The 23,755-nt window shown below is 39.9% G+C and overlaps 1 protein-coding gene across 1 annotated transcript in view; it reads left to right on the forward strand.

The window, feature by feature from the left end:
* LOC149248565 (uncharacterized) overlaps positions 1-23,755 on the forward strand; it is a 392,334-nt gene that overhangs the window by 269,593 nt on the left and 98,986 nt on the right. The window contains exons 28-30 of the mRNA XM_089450455.1: positions 1,833-1,946; positions 2,029-2,112; positions 23,696-23,746. Of these exons, the coding sequence (XP_089306581.1) occupies positions 1,833-1,946; positions 2,029-2,112; positions 23,696-23,746 (249 nt within the window). The remainder of the gene's footprint in view (positions 1-1,832; positions 1,947-2,028; positions 2,113-23,695; positions 23,747-23,755) is intronic.

Below are 23,755 nucleotides of genomic sequence, written 5' to 3' on the forward strand. Positions count from 1 at the left end.
ACATAAACATTGAAGTAAACACAATTGCAGCCTTCACAAACATGCAAATCAACAACTGAAATAAACTGAGACAACACAAGGGACACTGTTATTTTGGACAATCGTCCCCGGAAAAACCCAATTCGGGAAAACCGGTGCAACATTTATGTGGATTTTATTATTAAGCAGATTTCTGAAAACAGCTAGGGTGCCAGAAATGGCTCACCCTTCAGAGAATATCCTTGACAGTAGTACCTATCTCGAGACAGATATTCCGGTAAATCAGCAACTGGATGATCAACCCCACAGTGACTCTGACTGTGCCTTGTGCTAGACAGTGAAAGCTGCTCCACACACTCCTCTAGAACTGCGTCACCCTCTCTGGAATTATGTCACCCTCTCTCAGCTGATCTGCTCTCAGTCTGCCCCACAGAATTTCCTCAGCGCAGCCTCTTCAGCCCAGCGTCAGCCTCTACAGCCCTTTGCGCTGTCTGCGTCAGCCTCTGTGACTTTCTGTGCGTCAGCCTCTGTGTCCTCTGCGTTCTCTGCGTCTGCCTCTGTGGCTTCTGTTGTTGGCCTCCTTAGCCTCTGCGTCGGCCTCCTTAGCTTCTGCGTCAACCCTCCTAGGCTTTACACTGCTTCTTCCGACACTTTGCTGCCTCTTTGTTATGTATTTTTCAGCCTTGGATCAAAATCCCTTGCTACACTGCCCCTCACTCCAACTGATCTTTAACTCGATTTCCTGAGCAAACCTCGCCCCAAAAAAACGAATTCTCGATTTCTCTTGGTGTGTCTCCAACTAACCCTCAAGCCTCCTCTTATACTTTTCTTGTTGACGATTCAACGGCCTAGATTAAGTCCCTAATCAATGGCTAATATTAGATTTGGCTTGATCCTTGTTATTTAGAACTTTCTCATCCATATTATATTAATACAGATTAATATTTTAATTTTCTTAAGTTTAGACTCAGGGTCTCGTTAAAAATATTAATTATTTTAATATCTCTTCATCCGGGTGGAATTTCTCCAAACGATTTTTGGGTCTTGGAGATCTCATGTGCCTTAGCCTCTCAACCAAATTTCAAGGCTAGAGCACATCCGATGCTACCAAAAATCAACACTTCCAACTTGTTTGTTATATCTTTAGATTTCTCTGTCTTGATTAGTTGTGGATCGCTTTTGTTAGAAACAACTTGATACAAATAAGAATTATCACATTTGAAAGGAAAATAAAAGTGAAAGATTATGCAATACTCAACTCTTTATGTTGTAGTACTTCATCAATTTTCTTTCAGTAATTTTTAGTAACTTATAAATTGATTTGTTTCTGTGAGATTTTTGTTTAGTTTCATCCAAGTAGTTTCTTAGTACTTTTCTGATATGTGGAGGTCCCTTGCATTTCAGCTTCTTTGAACTTTCAATTTCTGTTCTTCACTATTTTATTGTTGTAGCTCCAGACCTAAATTGGAGATGATTTATGTGCTATGCCATGTTGTTCTCTATAATGATTACATGGTAGTCAAACCCAATGGTTTTATTATTGTGTAGACTCTAGTCATCAATTTTGATTCCTCTATTTGAAGAATGTTCCAAGTTGTTTGCCTCTTTCAGACTGACATTTTCATAGAATGGTGCAGTTGTGCGTGAAGATTACCATAACAGTTGTATACTAATTGCAGTGTTGTACTTTTGGTTTGATATTTTGAACAAGAAATGAATTCGGATTTAATTTATTGTTGACTATAAAGAATATTTAATACTGACATAATTTCAGAGTTATCAGCAGTGTGGTAAAAACTGATGATGCCAATAAAAAATGTGGCACTGACAACATTTGTTCTGTTATTGTGAAGAGGCTGAGATTTTACCAGCAAAAGTGTGAGAAATTTGAAAATATTGTACAACCATACGCTTGTTGCTCATATGCTTGGGACGAACCTTCTTACCCACATCGTCTGGTTATAGAGGTATTTTAGTTGCATACATCTATTTCTCTATTTCTTTCATATTTGGAGAGTGGAGATTATTTGTCTGCTGATTGTCTTTCAGGTTCCTGGTGAAGGTTTGGTCGGGTCATATAGCCTTGATGATGTCAGAGATTACACACCAGTACACTTATCAGCAACACCTGATGTGGGTTCTAGATTCCTAATACTTGGCCCTTTGGATCTATCTTTGTTCCTTCTTATATCCTAAGTTATGCCTGAGAAGTATTTCCATAAAACAGGTTAAATTCTTGGATTTTTATTGCATCAGTAAAATTAGTGTTTTTTTCATGAAGCTTTTATTTTTTGTTACTGTACATAACTGTATACAATTATGGAAAACCCTTTAAATACTGACACTTTTTTGAGAAAATGTGTAATCACTTGATATGAAGAAGACTAGAATTTTGCAATGTTCCTCCATGTATACCAGATTAATCTTGATTTGCTAATGTGCATTGGAATTGCAGTAACTTTTAACTTAGATGAAAGACTTCCTGTCCTACTAATATCACTTCACATGCTTGGACATGGTGCCTTCAATTCCTGATCCCATTAAAAAGAACTAAAAATGTTTGAGAATTACAGCTTGTTGAGCTGCCATATCCTTTGAGAATCATGCTCGTGAAGTTTTCTTCTTCCTTTCCCTAGCAATAGTAACATTTCAACCAGGGAGAACCTTTTAGAATTTTGCAATGCTCCTCCTTGTATACTGGGTTGATGTCAATTTGCTAATGCACATTGGAATTGCAGTAATTTTTTATTTAGATGAAAAGCTTCCTGTTCTACTAAAATCACTTTACATGCTTGGACATGGTGCCTTCGATTCTTGATCCCATTAGAATAGATTAATAATGTTTGAGAATTACAGCTGCCTGAGCTGCCATATCCGTCGAGAATCATGCTCCTGAATTTTTTTTCTTCCTTTATTAATAGTAACACATTAGTTCAAGCAGGGAAAACTCTTGTGGCTACTGAATAAAAATGTTAATTTTTGACATAAGTTCTAAAAATCAACTTTCTTGTAAAACTGTCAAGCATAACTTAATAATTTAAACAAAATAATTAGCATAACATTCTGATGATTTTGAAAGAACTCAATGCATTCTTATTGCCTAGGTAATGTTAAAAGCTTAATTCTTTATTTTATGTTTCGCAGTCCAATCCAAAGCTCTTATGTCTTACAAACTAGCTCTCATACATGGTTGTATCCGAACTCATGCAGCCTCTAACTACAGGTTAATGCACATCTCTATTTTACAAGATAAGACTTCCTTCTTCAGTGTTGTGACCCTTTGATTTCTAAAAATGACACATCAAATATTTATATCAAGTTCTTACATCTTACTCCAACGGCAGCTTTTCAATTCCTTGGTCTCGTGTTTATTGGGCATCGTCCAACATGGTCTAGTATGTAATTCTTTTTCCGTTTAAATATCTGGTCACATGAAGTTTAGTGACTGCTAACAAATTCCGTACTAGAGATATGTAAACTATGTTAATATAGGTTGTCATTGATGTCAATATAGCAGTGTTTGTGATGGCAAATTCTTTGATACGTGATGTTGCCTATTAATGCCCATTGATCATAATGCTCTTAGTGATGAATGTTTGATATATGATGATATGATGAGATGGAAGATCCCAGTGGATTAAATACATATATACAGATAGAATAAAAGAGTAGACCCAAGGACAAAATTTATCAGAAACCATCAAAAAAGAGCTATCGGAAGTCATAGGAGTGAAGAGAAGCCACAGGAGCGACAAGCCAAGACAAAGCATGTTATTGCATATGCCCAAGGGTAAGTGCTATCGAAAGAACAAAGAGGAACATTACGTCAGAGGAGTAGAGATATTAGAAGAGTAGCCATAATGGAGGAGTTAACAGTAAAGGCCACAAAACACATTGACTGCTTTATATTGGCGCTTTATCGACAACTTTATTATATGCCACAACCTGTGATTGCGATTTGAGCTGCGGATGTGACTGTTCCAATAGAACAAGCTTTAAAGGAATATCACATCCATCGCATGGGAAGTTTCATATCGCAAGTCTTAAAGGGTTGTCACCGTGCAAAACCCCGATTGCAATATTACTGCGAACCCAAAACAAGTTATGGTAACAACCCTATACAATATCGCATCCACTGCGTTGCAAGTCTTGAAGCCTTGTTACATTCAAATCCTCCGATTGTGATATGTATTGCAGACTCGATGGTTCCATTGCAATACGCCTTAATACAATATCGCATCCGTCACAAATCGCAAACCATAAAAGTTTATTATGTATCACCACCCCAAATCTGCCGATTGCGATATGTGTATTGTGGACCCACCAGACCATTACAATACACTGTTATGTTATATCGCGTCCACCTCGTCGGGAGTCATATCACAAATCTTAAGAGTTGACATGGCCAAACCGCCGATTGCGATAGTATTGCGGACCACCGATTGCGATAAGGGCATGGACCCGAATCACCAATTGCGATAGACCCGACGGACCACCAATTGCAATGAAGCTATGGACCCGACAAATTTATTAATTGCTGTTTGAAACTATATCGTATTTGCTCCATCGACAATAGGGGAATCGCTGTGTTATGAGTATGCTTGTAAGAGACCTCCAAAATTTGCGATTGCGGGATTTTCACGAATTGCGAGTGCGGGATTTCGGAAGATTGCGATTGCGATTAATAAGATAACATGTGGGACCTCCATGTGGGCCTTGGATGAATATTGAAAAGGGCCTCACCAATGTATTGTGTAGTAAGAGACCTCCGAAATGTTGCGATTGCTATTAGCAGTGACATGGCATGTGGGGACTGCCAAAATTCTATTATAATATGGTTATAGCCTCTCTGTTTTCTCTGTAAATAAACAAGTCAGCCTCCCTCCAATAAATGTGTCTCTCAGTCATTAGTGAAACTGGTATAAATACAAGTTAAATCGTTTCACTAAAGGCATCGATCTTAGTACTGGATACACAGAAGAATCAATAGTTCACAACTCGTGAACTTAAAGAATTAGAGAGAGCTGAAGGTTGAAAACAGAAGCTGAATATCCAGCGTTGAAGAAGAAAGCCAAAGGTCCAGCAATAGGAAGGAAGTCGAAGGCCGAGGAAGTCTGTTGGTTGGGTTAATTTCTATAAAGGGCTCGTGAAGAAGCAGTTACCAGGACAATAAGAACAGAGGGTTGAAAAACAGAGAATTGTTTTGTGCAGACATTGAGGCGTAGCACAGCTAATCAAAGATACCCTGTTGAAAAGCATTAGTAGATCTTGAAGACATTATTGGAAGATCATGATGCCTATTTGAAATCATTATAAGATAACTCTACAGACTCTGTTTGGGCAATATGAAGAGTTATGAAGACTCCTTCATATGAAGATAAGTTGTCATTGATGTAACAATGAAGTTGTAGATTGACAGAATTCAATGAAGAAGATTTTGGGAGTAGAGAATTACTATGAAACATATTTAGACAAAATAAAACAGTGGGTTCGAGTCTAGGGGGTTGGTGCCCTAAAGGTTGGAGCCTCAAACAAACAAGGTTGATGCGTTGACAAAAAGAGGGTCAGAGCCCTTGAGGTTGGTGCCTCGGAATTGGAAGGATTGGTGTCCTTGGAGTTGGTGTTCCTAAATCCAAGGTGGGTGCCTTGACAAGATAGGGTTGGAGCCCTAGAGGTTGGAGCCTCACAAAAGACCAAGTTGGTGCTTGGCAATGGGTTGGAGCCCTATATATATTGTACCTGATTTATTGTAAAGATTATATTAATAAAAGCATTTATTCCTATTGTTCATTTTGTGTTCTAAATAAAATTGATTTAACTGGTAAAAGTAACAATTGAAAAGAAATACTGATTCACCCCCCCTCTCAATATTTCCAACAAACTAAAGCAAAATGATTGATTACATTACTGTTATTTTCATTCGCTTAAATCAATCAAATAATTAGCCATGGATTTATATGGGGCATTCAATTGTGTCAAATAATTAGCCATAGCACCACCTTAGCTTGTTGAGGATGGAATATCTAGATTCACATCTTCAATTAGACATAAAGGTATGGAGGTGGAAATGCCTGAACTCCATCTTATTTCTCCATCTGGAAGCTTTCTTCAATGGATACATTAGAACTTTTGATGGCATTGATAACCAACGTGCTTTTGTTTCTTTGCGGTGGTCTTGTGAAGAGATTTGTGTCTATGACTCCAATTGATCAATCTCGAGGAACCTTAACTATAAGCTTAACCACTATTAACAAATTTCTTATCAGAGATTTGTGAAATAAGGAAAAATGTTGTATTACTAAATACCTCACATTTAATTATGTTAATTATAATATGGCGAAGTATCTAATCAGTTTTAAAGAGATGAAAAATATTATCCTCTGTGGTTGTCATGAGTAAAGGAGTTTAGTGAAATTTGGAGTTATTCTTATATGTGCATATTCTCATAAAACATTTCTAAGGAAAAAAATTATATGTTATACTCCATAACTTTATATTTGATTCTCTTGGTTAGATTTACAAGGCAGTTTTAAAAGATATTTATTTCACGGTTCACCTTATTCCACTAATCTATCTTGGGAGTTGCACCCTTTCATGCCTCATTAGGATGTGGAAATGAAACCCCAATGATGCACTTGATGACCTGTAAATGAACTAACACTCTATCAGTGAATGGCCTAATCGTATTGTTTTGGTTCAAATATTTCTCATTAACCATATTGTAATTGTAATTGTAATTTTGCAAAACACATATTCGTGATAAAACATTTGATGTTAAAAAAACAAAAGTAACAAAATTAGCCACTTTTGGTCTGTGAGGCAAGGTCAGATTCAAAGTGCAATGATAGAATACAAGAAATATTCCCTAAATGCTATTTCATCCATGATATTGCTATGTGTTAACACTCATATTCTATGAGGCTTGCACTTGCGGTTTTTCTCATAACACATGTTATTTTTTATCACAAGGATTGGGCTTGCGGAATGACATTGCTAGATCATTTCTAAGTTGCACGAAACGCCGAAACGTTTCAAAGTTTCCGAAACGGGTACGTTTAGAAACGTCACCTCCCAAAAATGGAAACGTGGGCCGAAACGTCAGCGGAAACGTCATATATGTATATCTAAAAATATATATATAAAGAAATAAGTGAATAACACATTATCTTGCCAGAAAAAAGGGAATAAGACCCATATATGACAATTTAAAAGGAAAAATAAGTCTATATTAACTCTAATATATGATTACATGATGGTCGAGTTTCCGCCAAGTTTCGGAGTTTCGGGTACGGGTACGGCCCGAAACACCGGGTTCTTTGAAGTTTCATGCAACATAGAATCATTTAATGGACTGGAGGTACATCTGTGCTTTGGCTTAGGGATGCTTCTCTTTTTTGTTTGAGTTGATGCTTTGGTGGTTAATCAATAGGTGTTGGGATGAGATATCTTCATGGTGTTCTGATTGCTAAGTTGGCATGATCATAATGGTTGATATCTTGCTGATATAATGCCCTCCCTTTTTTGAAATTGTTGACATGTTTGGAGTTTCATGATGGGTTTTGCTTGGCATTGATGCATTTGTTTAACCCTTGATGCATTTTACGGAGTGGGAACCCATTAACTTAAGGCCAAGTGTTAATAATTGCTCCTTGGTGTGATGAATAGATTATAGGGTGCAATTTGGTCATCATCATCAAAAATTTGCATGTTTTCTACTTTGTCCGAAATGGAAGGTAAATAGAGTTTCTATATGTCCACCCTATTCCAATTCCGAGCAAGACTGCATGACTAAAGCAACGATTGCGAATGAATCAACTCTCATATTAATTTCCTTGGGAATTGCCTCTATAGGAAATGCATCAAATGCCTCTATCACACCCAACATTGCCTGCGTGTATCTCTTATGCCATTCATTCTTGCAGACATGCAAACCTTTGACTTGAAAAACCATTAGATCTGAGTCTCTTATGACTTTTAGACATCTAATCCCCAAGTCCCTAGCAGTAGCTAATCCTAGCAATACTGCTTTGTAATCCACTACAATATTCTTTGCCTTGAACTAAAATTGGTAAGAGAAATGAATCCTTTCCTGATTTGAAAATATGAACAATATCCCAGCTCCATTTCCATACTTTGAGGAAGCACCATCAAATTTCATCTTCCACATTCCTTCTGCATCCTCACATGGGGCTATGTCAACAGCCATAATGGTGTAGGATCCCATATTATCTTCTATGAACTCGATCTCATTATCTGGTTCAGTGTTGCACAAAATAACCCCCTGGATCTGCATCACATATGGATCCATGGGGGATCCGCTGCTAGATCTGCGGTTCAGAAATCCGGAACTGCGGATCGGGCTAGAAATCATGGTTCATGGAATTTTGGAACTGTATCGGCCCGATTTGCAGTTCAAGATTTTTGAACTGCGGATCTTGCGTTGGATCTGCCTTGGATCTGTGGCATATTAGGCACGGATTGGATGCTCGATGGGTGGTTCTGCATGGCCGATCCAAAATAATCAATTTTTTTTTGTCTAACTTGAGTTGGGGGTGGATTTAGGTTGAGTTAGGGAAATGATAAATGGGGATAAAGCTCATTTCCCCCTCTCATTTCCTCACTCTTGTATTTTTGGAGAGCTTGGAGAAGAGAGGAGAAGAGAGTTTGGAGAAGAGAGGCTTGAAGAGAGCTTGGAGGAGTGGAGGAGGAGCTAGGAGCAGTGAAGGAGCTTGGAGGAGTATATTAGGGCTCCACCTACAAGAGCTAAAGAGGTAAGTGCAAACCCCAAACTCCCTCAATCTCCTGCCATTGTTGTTAGTATTTTTTCTCCTCCCCCTCCTACTGTTTCCCATTCTTTCTTTTTGCTCATTTCATTGCAGGTTGTCCATCTATATTCATATTCCAAAATGGTGTTCTTTTGGCTTCTGTATATCATTCCACTTTTGGTTTTCATGATGGCAAGTGGGAGTAGGAATATAAAGGAAGTAGAACAAGAGGATAGTGGTCCCCATATGAGTGACCCAATGTATGATGAGAAGGAAGGGTTTGAAGAGGAAGGGGATGAAGAGAACACTTAAATGCTAGAGGGGAAAGCTCCATTGACACCCTCGTGGAATTATGTGACCAAACTTGAAGGGGGAAAAGGTGGATGAAGCTACAAGTTATTGTGCGCTCATGGTTTTCATGGAGGAAAACCATATCCTGGTTCATATACCCATGTGTGGAGGCATCTTTGTGGGGTGTTGGATAGTGATGACAAAAAGGGTGCTGTGGGGATAGCAATTTTCCCAAAGGTTTCAGCTGAGCAAAGAAGAAAATACATCCAAATAGAGGAGGTTGCACAACAAAAAAACAAGAAACAAGAAACTCATTCTGAATCAAGTGCAACCTCTAGATTTGGTAGTTCATCTCCTCATCGTACTTCTACAACCCCTCAAAGTAGAAGAACAATAGGGGATTTCCTTAATGTTGCTTGGAGGGGTGATGTGGATGGAAAGATAGTCTGGTTTTTTTGTGCTTGCGGTGTACCATTCAATGTGCTTCGCTCTCCCTATAGGCATGATATGGTTCATGCCATCAATGAAGCCCCAAAAGGGTACAAGAGCCCCAACTATGAGAAAGCTAGAACAATGTTATTAGAAAGAGAAAAAGAAAGGTTCAAAGAGCTTTGACACGTTTTACAAATGAGTGGGTGGATTGTGACGTATCCATTGTATTAGATGGGTGGACAAATGTTAGAAACCAACATTTGATAAATGTTTTTGGTGTTTCTGCTGAGTGGTGTAGTGTTTATTACATGTCACGACTCTTCCTCCATTAGTGCAACTTCCCTAAACATTGCAGATCTCTTATTGCAATCTGTTATGAATATAATTTAGATAAATTAAATAAATGCAAATAAATAATAAATAATAAATATTCGTAGTTATATTTTAAACAGTCATTAGTTAAAATGGAAAGGCATGTCTAGAAAGTGATGTCCAGTCATGAAGGGGCACGTGCCTATGTATATAATGTTGATTTGTGTAGCTTGGGAGGTACTCCAAGCCCTAGTGTTCGAGGGTTGGAGGTCAAAGTGCCACAAGTAGGCTTGTGGGCTTAGAACCCAAGCCTGGGGTTTTGCACCCATAGATGTTTGGGCCAAAATCATGATGAGTTTTTGACATGTGATGGATGAGGATGATAGCTCTCGGCGAGACAATTCTAACGCAATGAGAATCATCTGATTCCGAGTTGTCGTTAAGGAGTTATGAATTTTTGAAGGTCATGAGTGGGTTTACACCATATGTGTCAAGGTCGGCTTGGGTTAAATAAGCCTCTTGACAAGTTGGACAACCCTAGAGTGACGTTGGAAGGAGCCCCTCTCTTTAGTATAAATAGAGGGTGATGGAGAGTCATTTCTCTCATCCATTGGTGCAACAAACACACAAGAAAGGAGCTCGGATTCTCTGCCCTAGCCACAACAATGAACAACAAGACAATGAAGTATTTGGAGACTGTTTTGGGTCATTTTGTGGAGGCTGAGGTACTGTTTTGAAGGCTGCATGCTTGTTCTTGGAAGTTGAGGAAGGGAGGATTGTTTTAGGGTCATTTGGAGGAGTGTAGACCCTTGGAAGCGCTGCCATAGTCAAGAGGAGGCTTGTTGTAGCATGCCACAACAAAAGGAGGGAGGCCGAAGTTACTGGTGAGGGCTAGGCTGCCCAGAAATTGCAGCGTATGGTCTCCTCCCCTCTTAGAAGGGAAACCGCAGTAAAGGAGGGCACTTCTGGGCAGATTAAAGGACTGTTAGGGACTGTGGTTGGGTGCCCTAACTAGTCCATATTTGGAGCAGCCTAAGTTCCCTAAAACAGTGAGCTGGTTCATGCTTATTGGAGCAACGTCTGGTGTTTGTTGGGTCATTGTAGTGACCAGTGCTTGGATCAGTTTGATGGGAAGTTGTAGGAGACCTTAGGAGCTGTTTGGAGGAGCCCACGTGGATTGTTGGGAAGCCTACCAAGCAACCAAGGTGGCAGCAGGCACATCATGTTGATTTGGGGTAGCATTGGATGTGCTCCAAGCCTCAAATTTTGCAGGGATGCTTGGGCATAGGTATTCCAAAGAACCCAGAAAGCGTTTTGGGAAATTCCACCCAGAAGTGATTTTATTAAAATAATTAATATTTTTAATGGGGTTCCTAAGTCGAAACTTAGGAAAATTAAAATATTAATGGTTATTAATCTAATCAGGGGTGAAACTTCTAGAAAGAGCCATGGATCAAGTCCAATGTTACTTGGGAGCGAGTGCGGAAGTGGGGAGCGGGAGTGGAAGCGGGGAGTGGGAGCGGAAGCGGGAGCGGGAGCGACCATTTTCAGAAGCTCTCGGTTTGGGAGCGAATCCTGGAGCGATTTTTTAAAAATATATACATTTTTTATATTTTTTAATTTTTGATACATATATGTCAACAAAAACATGTAGAATGATGAATTAGACATAAAAAACATAAAAAAACATAGATTGATCATTGAACCATATCACATCAATCATCTAGAAATTATAATCGTCATCAACCATGTCCACAGGTTAGTAAAATACGTATTACAACTGCAACATATTGAATCTTAGACTCTTATAAATCATGATTCATCAAATTCAATCTTAAAGTTTCAACTTCAAGCTTTCAAAATTCAATAACATTTATCATCATTGATCACCAAAGCTGTACTTGTAAGCTAAGTTTAACCATTACAAGAAGTAATATCGAAGATATTTCTAAGTCCTAACTTCTAACTGTTAACATGATATGAAATGTTAAAAATTTATAAAATGAAACATGAATAATGAGATGAAATGAAACAACTTTAGTCTTTCACAAAGCATCATATTCATAATTCACAATCATTACCAATGAGTTATAATTGCCAAGGCCCAACTTCAAACTTCAAATTTTCATTGTCACAGACTCACAGTGATATAATGTTTACAAAAAATATCATTATGATATGAAAGAGTCAAGAGTCAAGAGTCAAGGACGCAAAACTCAACAGTTATGAAAACTAAAGTCTAATAGAAACTAAAAAAGACAAGTAAACTGTAAATCTACATGTAGCCCTTGCCACGAGAGTCTCCAGGAGTATAAGCAGGTCGTGGTGGTCTTCTAGGAGTCTCCCGCACAGACCGACGACCAGAACTAGAACCTCCACGCGAGGGTGTAGATGGAGGTGGCGACAGCAAAGGAACAAGACTCGGAACTCGAGCACTGCTACCAGTAGATGGTGGAGGTGGAGGTGGCATGGCTGCTGCAGCTGCTTCATTTTCATCCCTTACAAGTTCATCTTCTAGTTCTTCAATATGTACAACGCCATCCTCCAAATTGTCATCCTCTGGGTGATTGTCCCAAATTTTATATGTGGGATCCTCATTAGCCCGATCACAGTAATGACTCAACAACCTCAAGTTGTAGTGCACATAAACCAAGCTTTCTGCTCGGTTTTCATTGAGTCTGTTTCTTTTCACATTATGTATATAGCTGTAGGTGCTCCAACACATCTTTGCAGAAGAAGAATTTACAACCTGTGAAAAAACTTTTTTGCCAATTTTGGCAAAAGTCCATGGCCGCCATATGTTTCCCACCATGTGAGAGCATCAAATTTATCTTTGTCATCCATTGCATGGAAGTTACCATACAAACCAGTGCCACTGAAGTATCTGCCTATTTCAAGGCGCACAGCTGCACATTCCTCCCTGTCATGTACCAACTTTTCTAATGCTTCCAAATATCCTTTAGTTACCTCTAGATCTGAATGGGGTTTGGTCCTAACCCCACCCTTGCTGCAGGTTGGCCCAACCAAGATGTAGAGTAGTATTTTGGCGTAAGGATATACGCCAAGCAATATAGTGGAACATCAAGCTTATTCCACTGTTCACACACACAATCATGAATTAGTTTGTACAAGTTGGGATCTATATTATGAACAATATCTTTTATTTGCCCCAACATGGTATCCATTTGCTCATACACCTCGCCAATCACTGGTTTGTCTGTATCTGCAAACCGAATCATTTGATAAATTGGCTTGGTGAAATCCAATACTTGCCTCACACTTGTCCAAAACTGCCCATCAAGAGCAACCTCCTCCATTATTTCAGAACCTCCCATGTCAGCTGCATTTGTAGCCCTTTCCTTTAATACCTGCCAATGTGGACTTGATACCATGCTAGCTAATGCCTCTTTTACCTTCAAAAGGCGCCTGAAGGTGAGGTAATAGCTACCAAATCTAGTCTTCGCAATCTTCAGCAACTCCAATCTCGAATGACTGCGAAAAAGGCCATGGGTATTGCTATGATTTGTAATAAATTTTATCATTTGTTTTCCTTTCTTGTACAAATCACCAATCCATTTGTATTGTGCATTTTTGTTCTTGACAATATCATGCAACAGAAGGTTCAATGTGTGAACCAAACATCCAGACCAAAATATGTTGGGGTATTTATCCTCAATAATTGCTCCCGCTGCCTTTCAATTAGGAGCATTATCAGTGATGACTTGGATGACATTGTATGGGCCAATACGCTCAATTGTTTCAAGTAATGCTTCTGCAATGTTGATGGCGGTCTTGAACTTGTCTGAGTAATCATGTGCAGCTAGAAAGATGGGACCACTAACAGACACAACAAGAACACTTATCAATGGCTTGCCTTTTACATTTGTCCATCCATCAGATACAGTGGACACCCCATGGTCAGTGCAAGAACTTGTCATTTTATTCAAAGAATGTGATTTTTTTGCTTTTTCATGATCAAGGCCAACGGTTCTTGCCTTGTCATACCCAGGGCTTTGTACCCTTTAGGGGCATCATTTATGGCAGAAACCATTTCGTGCCAATAAGGTGAGCGTAGAACATTGAATGGTATCCCACATGCATAGAGAAACCTGTAAACTTTTGAATCCACATCATTCCTACACCCCTCATCAAGGAAATCTGATATGGTTCTACGCCTTAAAGATGATGACCCTGTGCCTCCATGTCCATATCCACTGCCTTGGGAGGATGCTGAAGGAGTTCTTTGTGATTGTGAGCTTGGTTCAAAGAAACCCCTTGATTTTTTTGTTCTGTATTGGGCTTCCTCCTCTTCCCTTATGTATTTGGCTCTATCTGCTGTTGACACCGCTGTACAAGTTTTGATTCCTATTTGTTTCTCTCCATCCCATGGCCTTTTCCCGCAGAGGTGTCTTCTAGCACGGGTGTATGAACCTGTGTAATCAATGTTGCAATGGGGGCAATGAAATTTAGTGGTTCCACCCCCTCTCCCTGTTTCAGCCCTGTGAACATATTTCTACAATGGAGTTTGGTCTTGTTTAGTTTTTTGAGGGTCAAGTTCACCCTCCTCCAACTCCTCCTCACCGGGGTTTTCACCAATTTGACTTTCTCCGGCTTCTTCATCCCCCTCTTCAGTTTGGGGCCCCCTCCGTTTTCTACTCTCCAGCACCATAATAACCATAAAATGGACCAGGAAGAGGAAAATGCCAATAAATATAGCCAGGTCCATGGTGTTTGATGTTTGTAGGGTTTTGATTCTTGAATCTGCAAATTAATTTAATTTATTGGGATTAATTAATTTAATTTATTAATTTAATTTAAATACATGATCTTTAAACTCAAACAGCTAAATTAAATTAACTAAATTAACTACCTAACCATCTAAACTAACTAAATGACTAAGTTACTTACCTCTGCAGGCTTGCTCCTCGCTCCTTAGCACTTGCTCCTCGCTCCTCAGCACTTGCTCCTCGCTCCTTTGCTCTTGCTCCAGCTCCAAACTCAAGCTCAATGAAGTTAGAATGAATTTTTTTTGGCCCATTGGGCTTATAAAACAATTTTTTTTTTTCTAAATTTTTTATTTTTTTCGGGTCCGACGGATTTTTTTTCCGCCGAACCGCTCCCGGCCCGGCTCGAATCTCTCCCGGAGCGATCGCTCCCTAAGTCGCTCCCTGACAGACCAGGGAGCGCAAATTTTTTTAAGGGAGTGCGCTCCCGAAAATCGGGAGCGATTTTGGTCGCCCAGAGCGCGGTTCGGGAGCGGGTTCGAGGGGGGGGGGGGCGCTCCCCCGCAACATAGTTATAAACAAACAAGCCTCCTTTGGAGTGTAATTACTAGAGGAAGAGTGAATCCAAATGAGCTTGTCTTCTCTATCCTGGAATTTGACCTCAGTGATGGTAAGCGTTGCAATGTATTGCTGCCACTGCTGATGCCATAAGGCTGGGAGATTCAAGTCATTTGCCAACATCCAACCCTGAGCCCAAATTGAAGTATTTACCGGATCTGCTATCTGATTTAGAGTCCTGATACCCTGGTCAACCAAAAGTTCCACCATCGCAGGAGGAAGCAAATGATTAGCACCACTTCCAGACCAAGGATTGGACCCAATTTGAACCTTGCTGCCCTCACCAATCCTCCAGGTCAATCCCTCACTTAAAATATTAAAGGAATCAATCAAAGCTCTCCAAATAGTAGAAACATTTGACTTACTCTTGATTGGAGGCTGAATCCAGTCTTCCAACCCTAGCGAGCTAATGTCTTTCTAAACTACCATCTACCTCATTCCACAAGCTGAATGTAGAAATAATATGCCACCTTACTTGGCAACCAAAGCTCGAGAGAATAAACAAATGTTTTTTAATCCCCAGTCCCCCCAGTTTTTAGGCTTTGCAATTCTATCCCATTTTACCCATGAGAAGATTCTGCCTTCCTTCACCCTGCGCCAGAGAAACTTGGTATCACGTTTCCTTATAAGGTTGATAATGCCTCTTGAAATCCATGACAAAGCCATCCAATACACATGAATAGTTTCCAAACTGATTTTATCAACACCAACCTTCCTGCTCTGGATAACCATCGATAACTACAGATCTGAAGTCTTTTCTTGATCTTAGCTCAAAGCCACAACCAACCTGCCTTTTTATAATTATTTGGCTTCAGAAAAAAGCCCAAATATTTCAGCCCATCATCTATGGATTTAAATTGAAAAGGAAATAGAGCTCAAGCATAAATTACTTCCCCCTCCAAGCAACCATTGGACAAAGTTGTGCATTTATGTTCATTGATTATCATCCTCGAGGCCGAGCAAAACAAATTTAAACTGTTTTTAACCATCATTGAATCGCGACAAGATCCATCCAAAAAAGCAGCACATCATCTACAAATAATAGGTGGGTTAGAAATAGATCCCCCGCCACCTTAAAACCATGCAAATCACCATTTCTTTTTGCTTCCAACAACATGCGACTCAGGCCCTCCATAATGAGTAAGAATAACAAAGGCAAAAGAGGACACCCTTGTTTGAAACCCCTTTCAGCATGAAAGAAATCCGTGGCTGAACCATTTATCAAGACAACAAAAGAAACAAAATTAACACAATACATTATCCAGTTAATGAAGCGTATATAAAACCCAAACGAGAAAGTAAAATCATGAGTAACCAACTAGAACGGTCATAAGCTTTAGACAGGTCTAGCTTTAAAATCATTCCCTTTGAGTTTTTGACCTTAAGACCGTGGAGAGCTTCATGTGCTGCCCTTATGGCTTCATGAATCTGAGGATCTTCAAGGAAGGAAAACCGTTCCTTGGATATATGTTGGGACAAAACTGGCTTTAGCAGTTGGCAATTATTTTATATAAGCAATTGCACAAAGCAATGGGCTTGAAATCATCGAAGGATTTAGGGGAGTCCGATGTGGGAATTTGGGCTATGAAGGTGGCGTTGAAAGCATCGTACATTTGACCCTTCCTTCTAGATTCTTCCACTACATTTAGAAGGTCCCTTCCCATCAACTCATAAAAACCCACAAAAAATTCTGTTGGCTCGCCATCTAGCCTTGGACTCTTTTCTTTGTTGAAACTATGCAAACCTTTTTCAGCTCCCCTACAGTAACTAGTTCCATTAGAGATCTGTTAACCTCCTCATCCACATATCTCGGGAAAAGTTACATAATTTGTATAATTCCCTAATCGGTGGCTGTCGAGGAGCCGAAAACAATGATTTGAAATGATTCATACCCAGATGAGCCAAGTCCCTAAAATTTGACACCATCTCCCCCTAGGGGGATTCAACTCCCAAATTGTGTTAGCTTCCTTTCTTCCCGTCACAAATTGCTGGAAAAGTTGTGTTTTCATTCCTTGCCTGGTGTTAGACTCCGTCTCATGTCAGAGATTGATTCTTCTTCAAAACCCGGTTTTGAAGAAGAAATCATTAATGTGTTGTTTTAGATTATGTAATTTGTTCTTCAGCTCTTCAACTGGCAGCGACTTCAACTTGCAAGTGTTGTGCTGGCCATGATGATTCCGGGCCTAGCGCTTCTTCCTCCAAAGACTTGTGTTGTGACAGAATGCGGTCTTATAATTCACACATTGCTAGTCTGCTATATTGAGAATCGATTATTTACCTATACTAGCATCTATTACTTTGGTTTTAATGATGCTGTTGCTACTCTGGATGCTATTGTGGAAGCATATCCTGCTGCTGCCTCATGTTTCATCTCACGAAGGGTTTTCCAATGAAGATAATCGAGAATTTCTTTCTGCCTTGGCAAATATATATAATTTTCTGCTGCCATTATTAAAGAATGGTTTTACTTTGACAATGGATAATGCCCTCAAGCTGTCAGTTCTTGTTTTGGTATTCTGCACCAAGTTCTAAAAGGACATGTTGGCGCTTACTGGATAGGCGGTGCTCTATCGAAGAGAATTACTGAACCTGGTTTCCATTTGAAGATGGGTCTGTCCGTGGTGCTTGGGAGAAGATTGGAACTATTGTCAATATACTGCAAAGTAATTCACATCAACAGTTTCAAGTCGACTGGCTAAATTTTGATGGTGTGGTTGTGAGCTCTCTTGAAGCAAAAGTCATAAACTCTAGCCTCATGCAGGAACCTTTTAGAATGGTACCTGTCATATGGATCATTCATGAGGATACATTAGGAAAGCGTCTAAGGATTTATGCTTCAGACACACACAGAACCATTATCAGCAACTGGAAGTCTGCATTTGAGAGAGCTAATGTGGTTGTTTTTTCAGACTATGCTATGGCGATGATGTATTCTGTATTTAATTCTGGCAACTTCTTTGTTATCCCTGGCTCCCCAAAGGAAACATGGGAGGTGAAGCATTTTATGGCATTGAACAGGAAAAAGGACTTGCTATCCAAATTACGCTTCAAATCTGATGATTTTGTAATTGTAGTTGTTGAAAGTCAATTTTCTTACACAGGTATATGGAGGGAGCATGCACTAGTAATGCAAGCTACCATGCATTTAATGGCAAAGTTTAAAATGAATGATTCTATTGGTACTTCTTTAAGGCTTGTCATTGTGAGTAACAACTTCAACAGCACCTATGGGATGGCGTTGCAGACAGTTGCACTTCAAACTGGGATTTCGAACTGGAATTGTCCAACATGCTTCTCAAGATGACGATGTAAACATCTTACTGAGTACTGCAGATTTGGTGGTTTATGGATCCTTTCATGAAGAACAAGCGTTTCCAGCTATTCTGATACGAGCAATGTCCTTGGAAAAGCCAATAATTGTTCCCAAACTCCCCATAATTCAAAAATATATTGAAGATGGAATACATGGGCTTCTATTTCCAGTTGGAAAATATTCAGATGATAACAGAAGCAAATGCGGTTTTCCATCATGCTCGAGTGTATAATGCTGATATGAAATGCCTCTCATTTTTGAAGCCATTACCAGAAGGATTCTCTCAGGCATTTGACGATATTCAGAGAATTGCCACCGTCAATGGTGATTGCCATTGCTGAAGGACGATTGGATCCAATAACAATGGAAGCTTTTGATGAATTTCCACAAATGCCTTCATCGCTGGAACATCGAGTAGTCTATGCAAATGAGACAACGCTCGTACAAAGTCAATCAAGACAGCAGTCCATTTGTCTTGTTATCTGAGAAAACTCGAGACGAGTTTTGTGTACAGATTGGAGAGGACACTGGCCAGGTATATGAATTACGGCTTGGAGCATAATTTGCAGATTGTAAAACAAAGACTTCTACTGTATTGTATGGTGACTGTATCCTTTATGAGGGCTACTGGAAGGCGTTGCATATGCTTAGATCCTGCATTGTTTGCAAGAAGAAGAGCACTTGTTACAGATGCTGCTCGTGCACTAGACAAGGCAAAAATGATCAGGTCCACAGAAACTTACATTCACAGTACCTATATTTGAAACATGTCCACCGCAAATACTACCTATGGGCCATTTGAGATAGCGCAGGCCGATAAGAGCACTCAATGAATACAACTGGCACACAAGTGTGAAATTGTTAAAGATTTCGAGCAGAAAACGAGGAGCGATTGCCTATGTTATTTTTAGCAAAGGGAGGGACACCTCTAATGCCACCTATTCACCAGATTTGCCTCGAAATTAGCCAAATCATCAACAGATTTCAGTGGAAAGAGCGCCATTCTCTCTTCAGGAAGCGCTGATGGTTTTGTTTTTAGTTTATTTTGTTAATAATGATAAAAACAAATGCCGGGTCTTGGGGTCGATTGGTTTTCCCCAGCTGTGTTTTGTTTCATATATTAAAAAAGGAAACATTCTTGTGATGTTAGTTAAAACAGCGCCCCTGTTTTGGGCAGCATTGTATTTATTATAAAACAAATTCATTTGTAATGAGTTAGAGAGAGTGAGAGAGAGGGGAGATTTTTCTGAGTGCTGAGTGTTGGAACAGAGCTTTCAATGTACAGTTTTCTGCAGGGATTTTTAATGAAAATTTCACAGCTCTAACTTCTGAGATTCATGTGGTATGTTAATTTAGCATAAGTTTTCCCTTTGTCTCATATGTAAACTGTTATGTTCCATTCACCTCATGATCATATGTAATTGAGCAAATGAAGTGTTTAGGTAGGAATTCATAGTATTGTATGCTCCTCCTATAAATTTGCTCATATTCAATGTTTTCTTCTGTTTAAGGAGGATTCAAAGTATTATTTGCCCTCCTTAGCTCCTCACCAGTCTTGCCATCCCATTTAAAAATCTAGATTTGATGCTAAATTCCTTGCCTACCTTGCCTCAGTCGTCAACCTGTGTTGTTCATTATATTTCTCTGTTTGAAGCTGTGATTTTGCCCATGCAGCCCAGAAAAGCCCCGTCATTTAATTAAAAACCCCAAATCAAACTTCCTTATCAGTTTACTAGCCTAATATCAGTGTTCCTAATTGGGTCAGCTCATCCTATTGAAAGATCTACCGAGTTTGACCGGAGAGAGCCTTCTCATACCCCGTAGGGCTAGCTACGAGGTGAAATGGTTTGATGTTGCCTTGAAGGTTTACCTTCCTCAGCCTAGGGTGAAATCTCAAGCGCTAACACCTGGAGCTAAACAACTATGCTCTTTAGGCGCTATGATTATTCTCTGACCGCCAATATCTTGTTTCGTTCTCTTTCCAAGTCTATAATATATTGTTTGAATTCTAGAGAGACGTAACCTTCTTTCACCGGGTCCTCCAACGCATCCAATTCCTCCTCAATTGCCTTTAGAGCCTCATCATCGTTTTTTTCTTTGATCCAATTCATAACTATCCTTTTTAATTGAGACAAATTGTCTTCGAATTCTGCCATGATGGATCTGTTAGAATCATGAATACAATGTCTCCAGTTCTCTTGCACCAGATTACAAAAGCTTTAATCCTTTAGCTAGGTGGCATTAAATTTGAAAGGGGCTTTTGGCTTTTGATTAGTTCCTCTGATTTCTAGAAATACAGGGAGGTGATATGAGATCCCACCTTGCCTTACTCATTGACGAATCATAGAAGTTTTATCCAAAAACGATGATTTTATTAGGAACCAGTGCAATCTGCGTGCCATCATAACACCCCCAGTCCTTCTATTCCTCCATGTGGGCCTTAATCTTACCTGTTTGACATCAATAAGGTGGCTTGAATGAATGAAATTAGCAAAGAAACCAACGAGTGGATCCACCATCGCATGGTCCCCCCAAGCCTCTGAGGCACCCAAGTAAAGTTTAAATCACCCACCAAAAATTAGGTTTCCGAGCTGCATAAACTCCAAAGCCTTCAATTTATTCTAGAAAGCTCGACGATCCAAATATGGTCCATAGACATTCATAAGACGAAATCCAATCCCCAGTTCAATAGCTTGGACATAGACCATCATCACACCATCAAAACCCCAAAAATCTAATAATTTTATCGTCTTGCAGTTAACTCCCAACGCCATGGCCCCCGATCGACCCCTAACGTCCAAGCTTGTAAAGAACCAACTAGGAGCTAACTTTTCCAAAATATTTTTGACTTCCTCACTTCGACCCAAAGTGTCTTGAAGCATTATAATGTCCATATGATCAGTCTGAAACAGGCACTTTAGGGCTAGTTTTTTTTTGGGATTAGCCATCCCTCGATAATTAAAATACATGCACTTCATTTAATCACCGCACCAAGTGTGTTCATCGCTGTAAATACCCCTTCCAGAGACAGTTGACGACCGACAACAATGTCTTGAATAGAACGTCTAATAGCTAAAGAAATATGGGATTTACGACCCCTTGAGGCCTTGGGAATCTTTGAGGGAGAGAGAGGACCCAAACCACTGGCCGAGTTAGGCTACGGGAGATTCCTAGAAGACGATCTAAGATTATATATAGGAGTTCTAATAGAAGATGAGTCTTCTTCCATAGAAAACGGGGCAGAAATTGAAATGGAGGGAGAGGGTGCTGGACAACATGCAGGTTCAGGGCCTATAGGACATGATAGAGGTGCAATAGAGAAACCCCCCAACTACCCCTTACAACATATCATATAAAAACATAAAGAAGCAGACATAGCAGAAACAAAAAGACCAGAACCAAGGAAAGGGAATGAAGGAGTAACTAAGGCATGATGAGAAGTGCTCATAGTCAGCACCTTAGAGCAACATTTTGATCCGACCGAGCTTGTAATGCCGAAACCCCATCGTAGCTTTCCTTTGGATTTTGTTGGCTAGACGCCCTGACCTTCTGAGACTGCTCTGCCCCTCCCAACAACCTGTCACCATTAGAGGCCCTCTCAATCTCCATCTATTTCCCCTTCCAACTAGAAAAAGAAAAGGAGCAGTCCTTTGCAGTGTGTCCCACCTGATGGCATTGACGACAACAAAATGGAATGCCTTGGAAGTCCAATAACTGCTTAAAGGATGCTCCTTTGCATTCGATAATCAAGCTCGCTATAAGGCCCTTCCTGGTATTCAAACTAACCAAAATGCGCACATAAGATCTTTTCTCCATCTCCACAAAAGAATGGTTAAAATCCAAAAATGTGCCAAGATCATCTACAATCCACATATGAAAAACATATTTCTACGAAAAACATCTACTGTCCACATATTTCTACGAAAAACATCTATAGTCCACATATGAAGAGGCAACCCTAGTAATCTCACCCACACTAGACCAAACCCGAGCTACTCTCTGTTCGGGTCGAAAAGGGGATACCACCTCTTAAACAAAATAGGAACTTCTCAATGCATTAGTACAAACACCCAATTTACCTCTTCTTCAGCTTTGAAGTGCAAAGAAAACTAGCCTCGCATCAGAGTGTTGACATATGAAAGGGCTGAGATGTTCGAGGCCCAAACCTCCTGGACCCATTTTCTCCATCTACCTGCTGAAAAACTCCTACCCCAGACTCTCCCCACCAGAACTCAATCCACTGTGTTCATTATTTCATCAACCCTTACTCCTTCACCCAAAACTAGTTGGTTGTTTGCCTCCCTAATTTTTGTACATTGAACCCTTTTCCCTCCCGCATTACCTCCTCTCTTTTTATTTGTAGTCCGGTGGTCCTCCCTTGATGGGTCTTTCGGCTCCGAGCCTCCCGAGGTCCACCCCTTGCCCCCCTCGCCTCCTATTTGAGGTCTAGGTCCATTTTGTTGAGCCGCTTCTACTTGAGGTTCCCGAACCCCTAGACTTTCCCCTCGAGCCAGCAAGCACAACGGAGACCTTCAGAAAAATCCCCACCTCTAGGTTCCACACCAACCCTCGGCACTTTCGAACCAATCCGAACTCCTTCAACATTATCCTCCCTCGAAATCTCCCGTAAAGCCCTCTGATACCTATCAATGCCCAAATCACCAAAGGAACGAGACAAATTAGGAACATCTCCCATGTACCCTAACCTCGAAGGTTTCTTTGGAAAAAAACTAGGCGCAGGAGGGGCTACTTACCTGAAACCCCAGGAAACCCCGGTCTGCCACGAAATTCTCTGTAAGATGTTTCGCTGCATTCTTGATTTTCTTCACATTCTTTGATGGCCTATTTTAAATGTGATTCTTAGTCGCATTGACTAATACAATTTCTTTCTTTATTAATTTTCTTACTTTTTTTTCTCCAATGTAGTTTCTAGCTTCATGGATAGTTGCTTTAAGACTAAGTCAAATTCCTGTCAACAAATCTTGAAAATGCCAGAGCAAACACCCCTGGTTTGTGATGTTTTTGGCTAATTTGAGTGATTATTTGTTCCATAGAATTATTGGTTTTGTCAATGATATGGCAATTCCTGAATTCTGATAGGGCATTTAATTTGCAGTGACTTGTCACTTTCTGGCTTCCTAACTGCGCCATGGCTTGTCCTTGCTTCTTTTATGTTATAATTGGAGTGCAGTCTTTTTGATACACCTGAAATTTGTCACCTATGAAAGGATATTAATTTGTTGTTTGTTGCTTTGTTGAAGAAATCTGAGAGGAGGTTTTCCATCTCAGTGCATGCTGAGGGACCGATAAAGGTATAATTC

This window comes from Pinus tabuliformis, chromosome 7 (genome assembly GCF_031772625.1).
Source record: "Pinus tabuliformis cultivar Carrire ecotype Pingquan chromosome 7, CPIR1, whole genome shotgun sequence".
Classification (NCBI taxonomy): Eukaryota; Viridiplantae; Streptophyta; class Pinopsida; order Pinales; family Pinaceae; genus Pinus; species Pinus tabuliformis.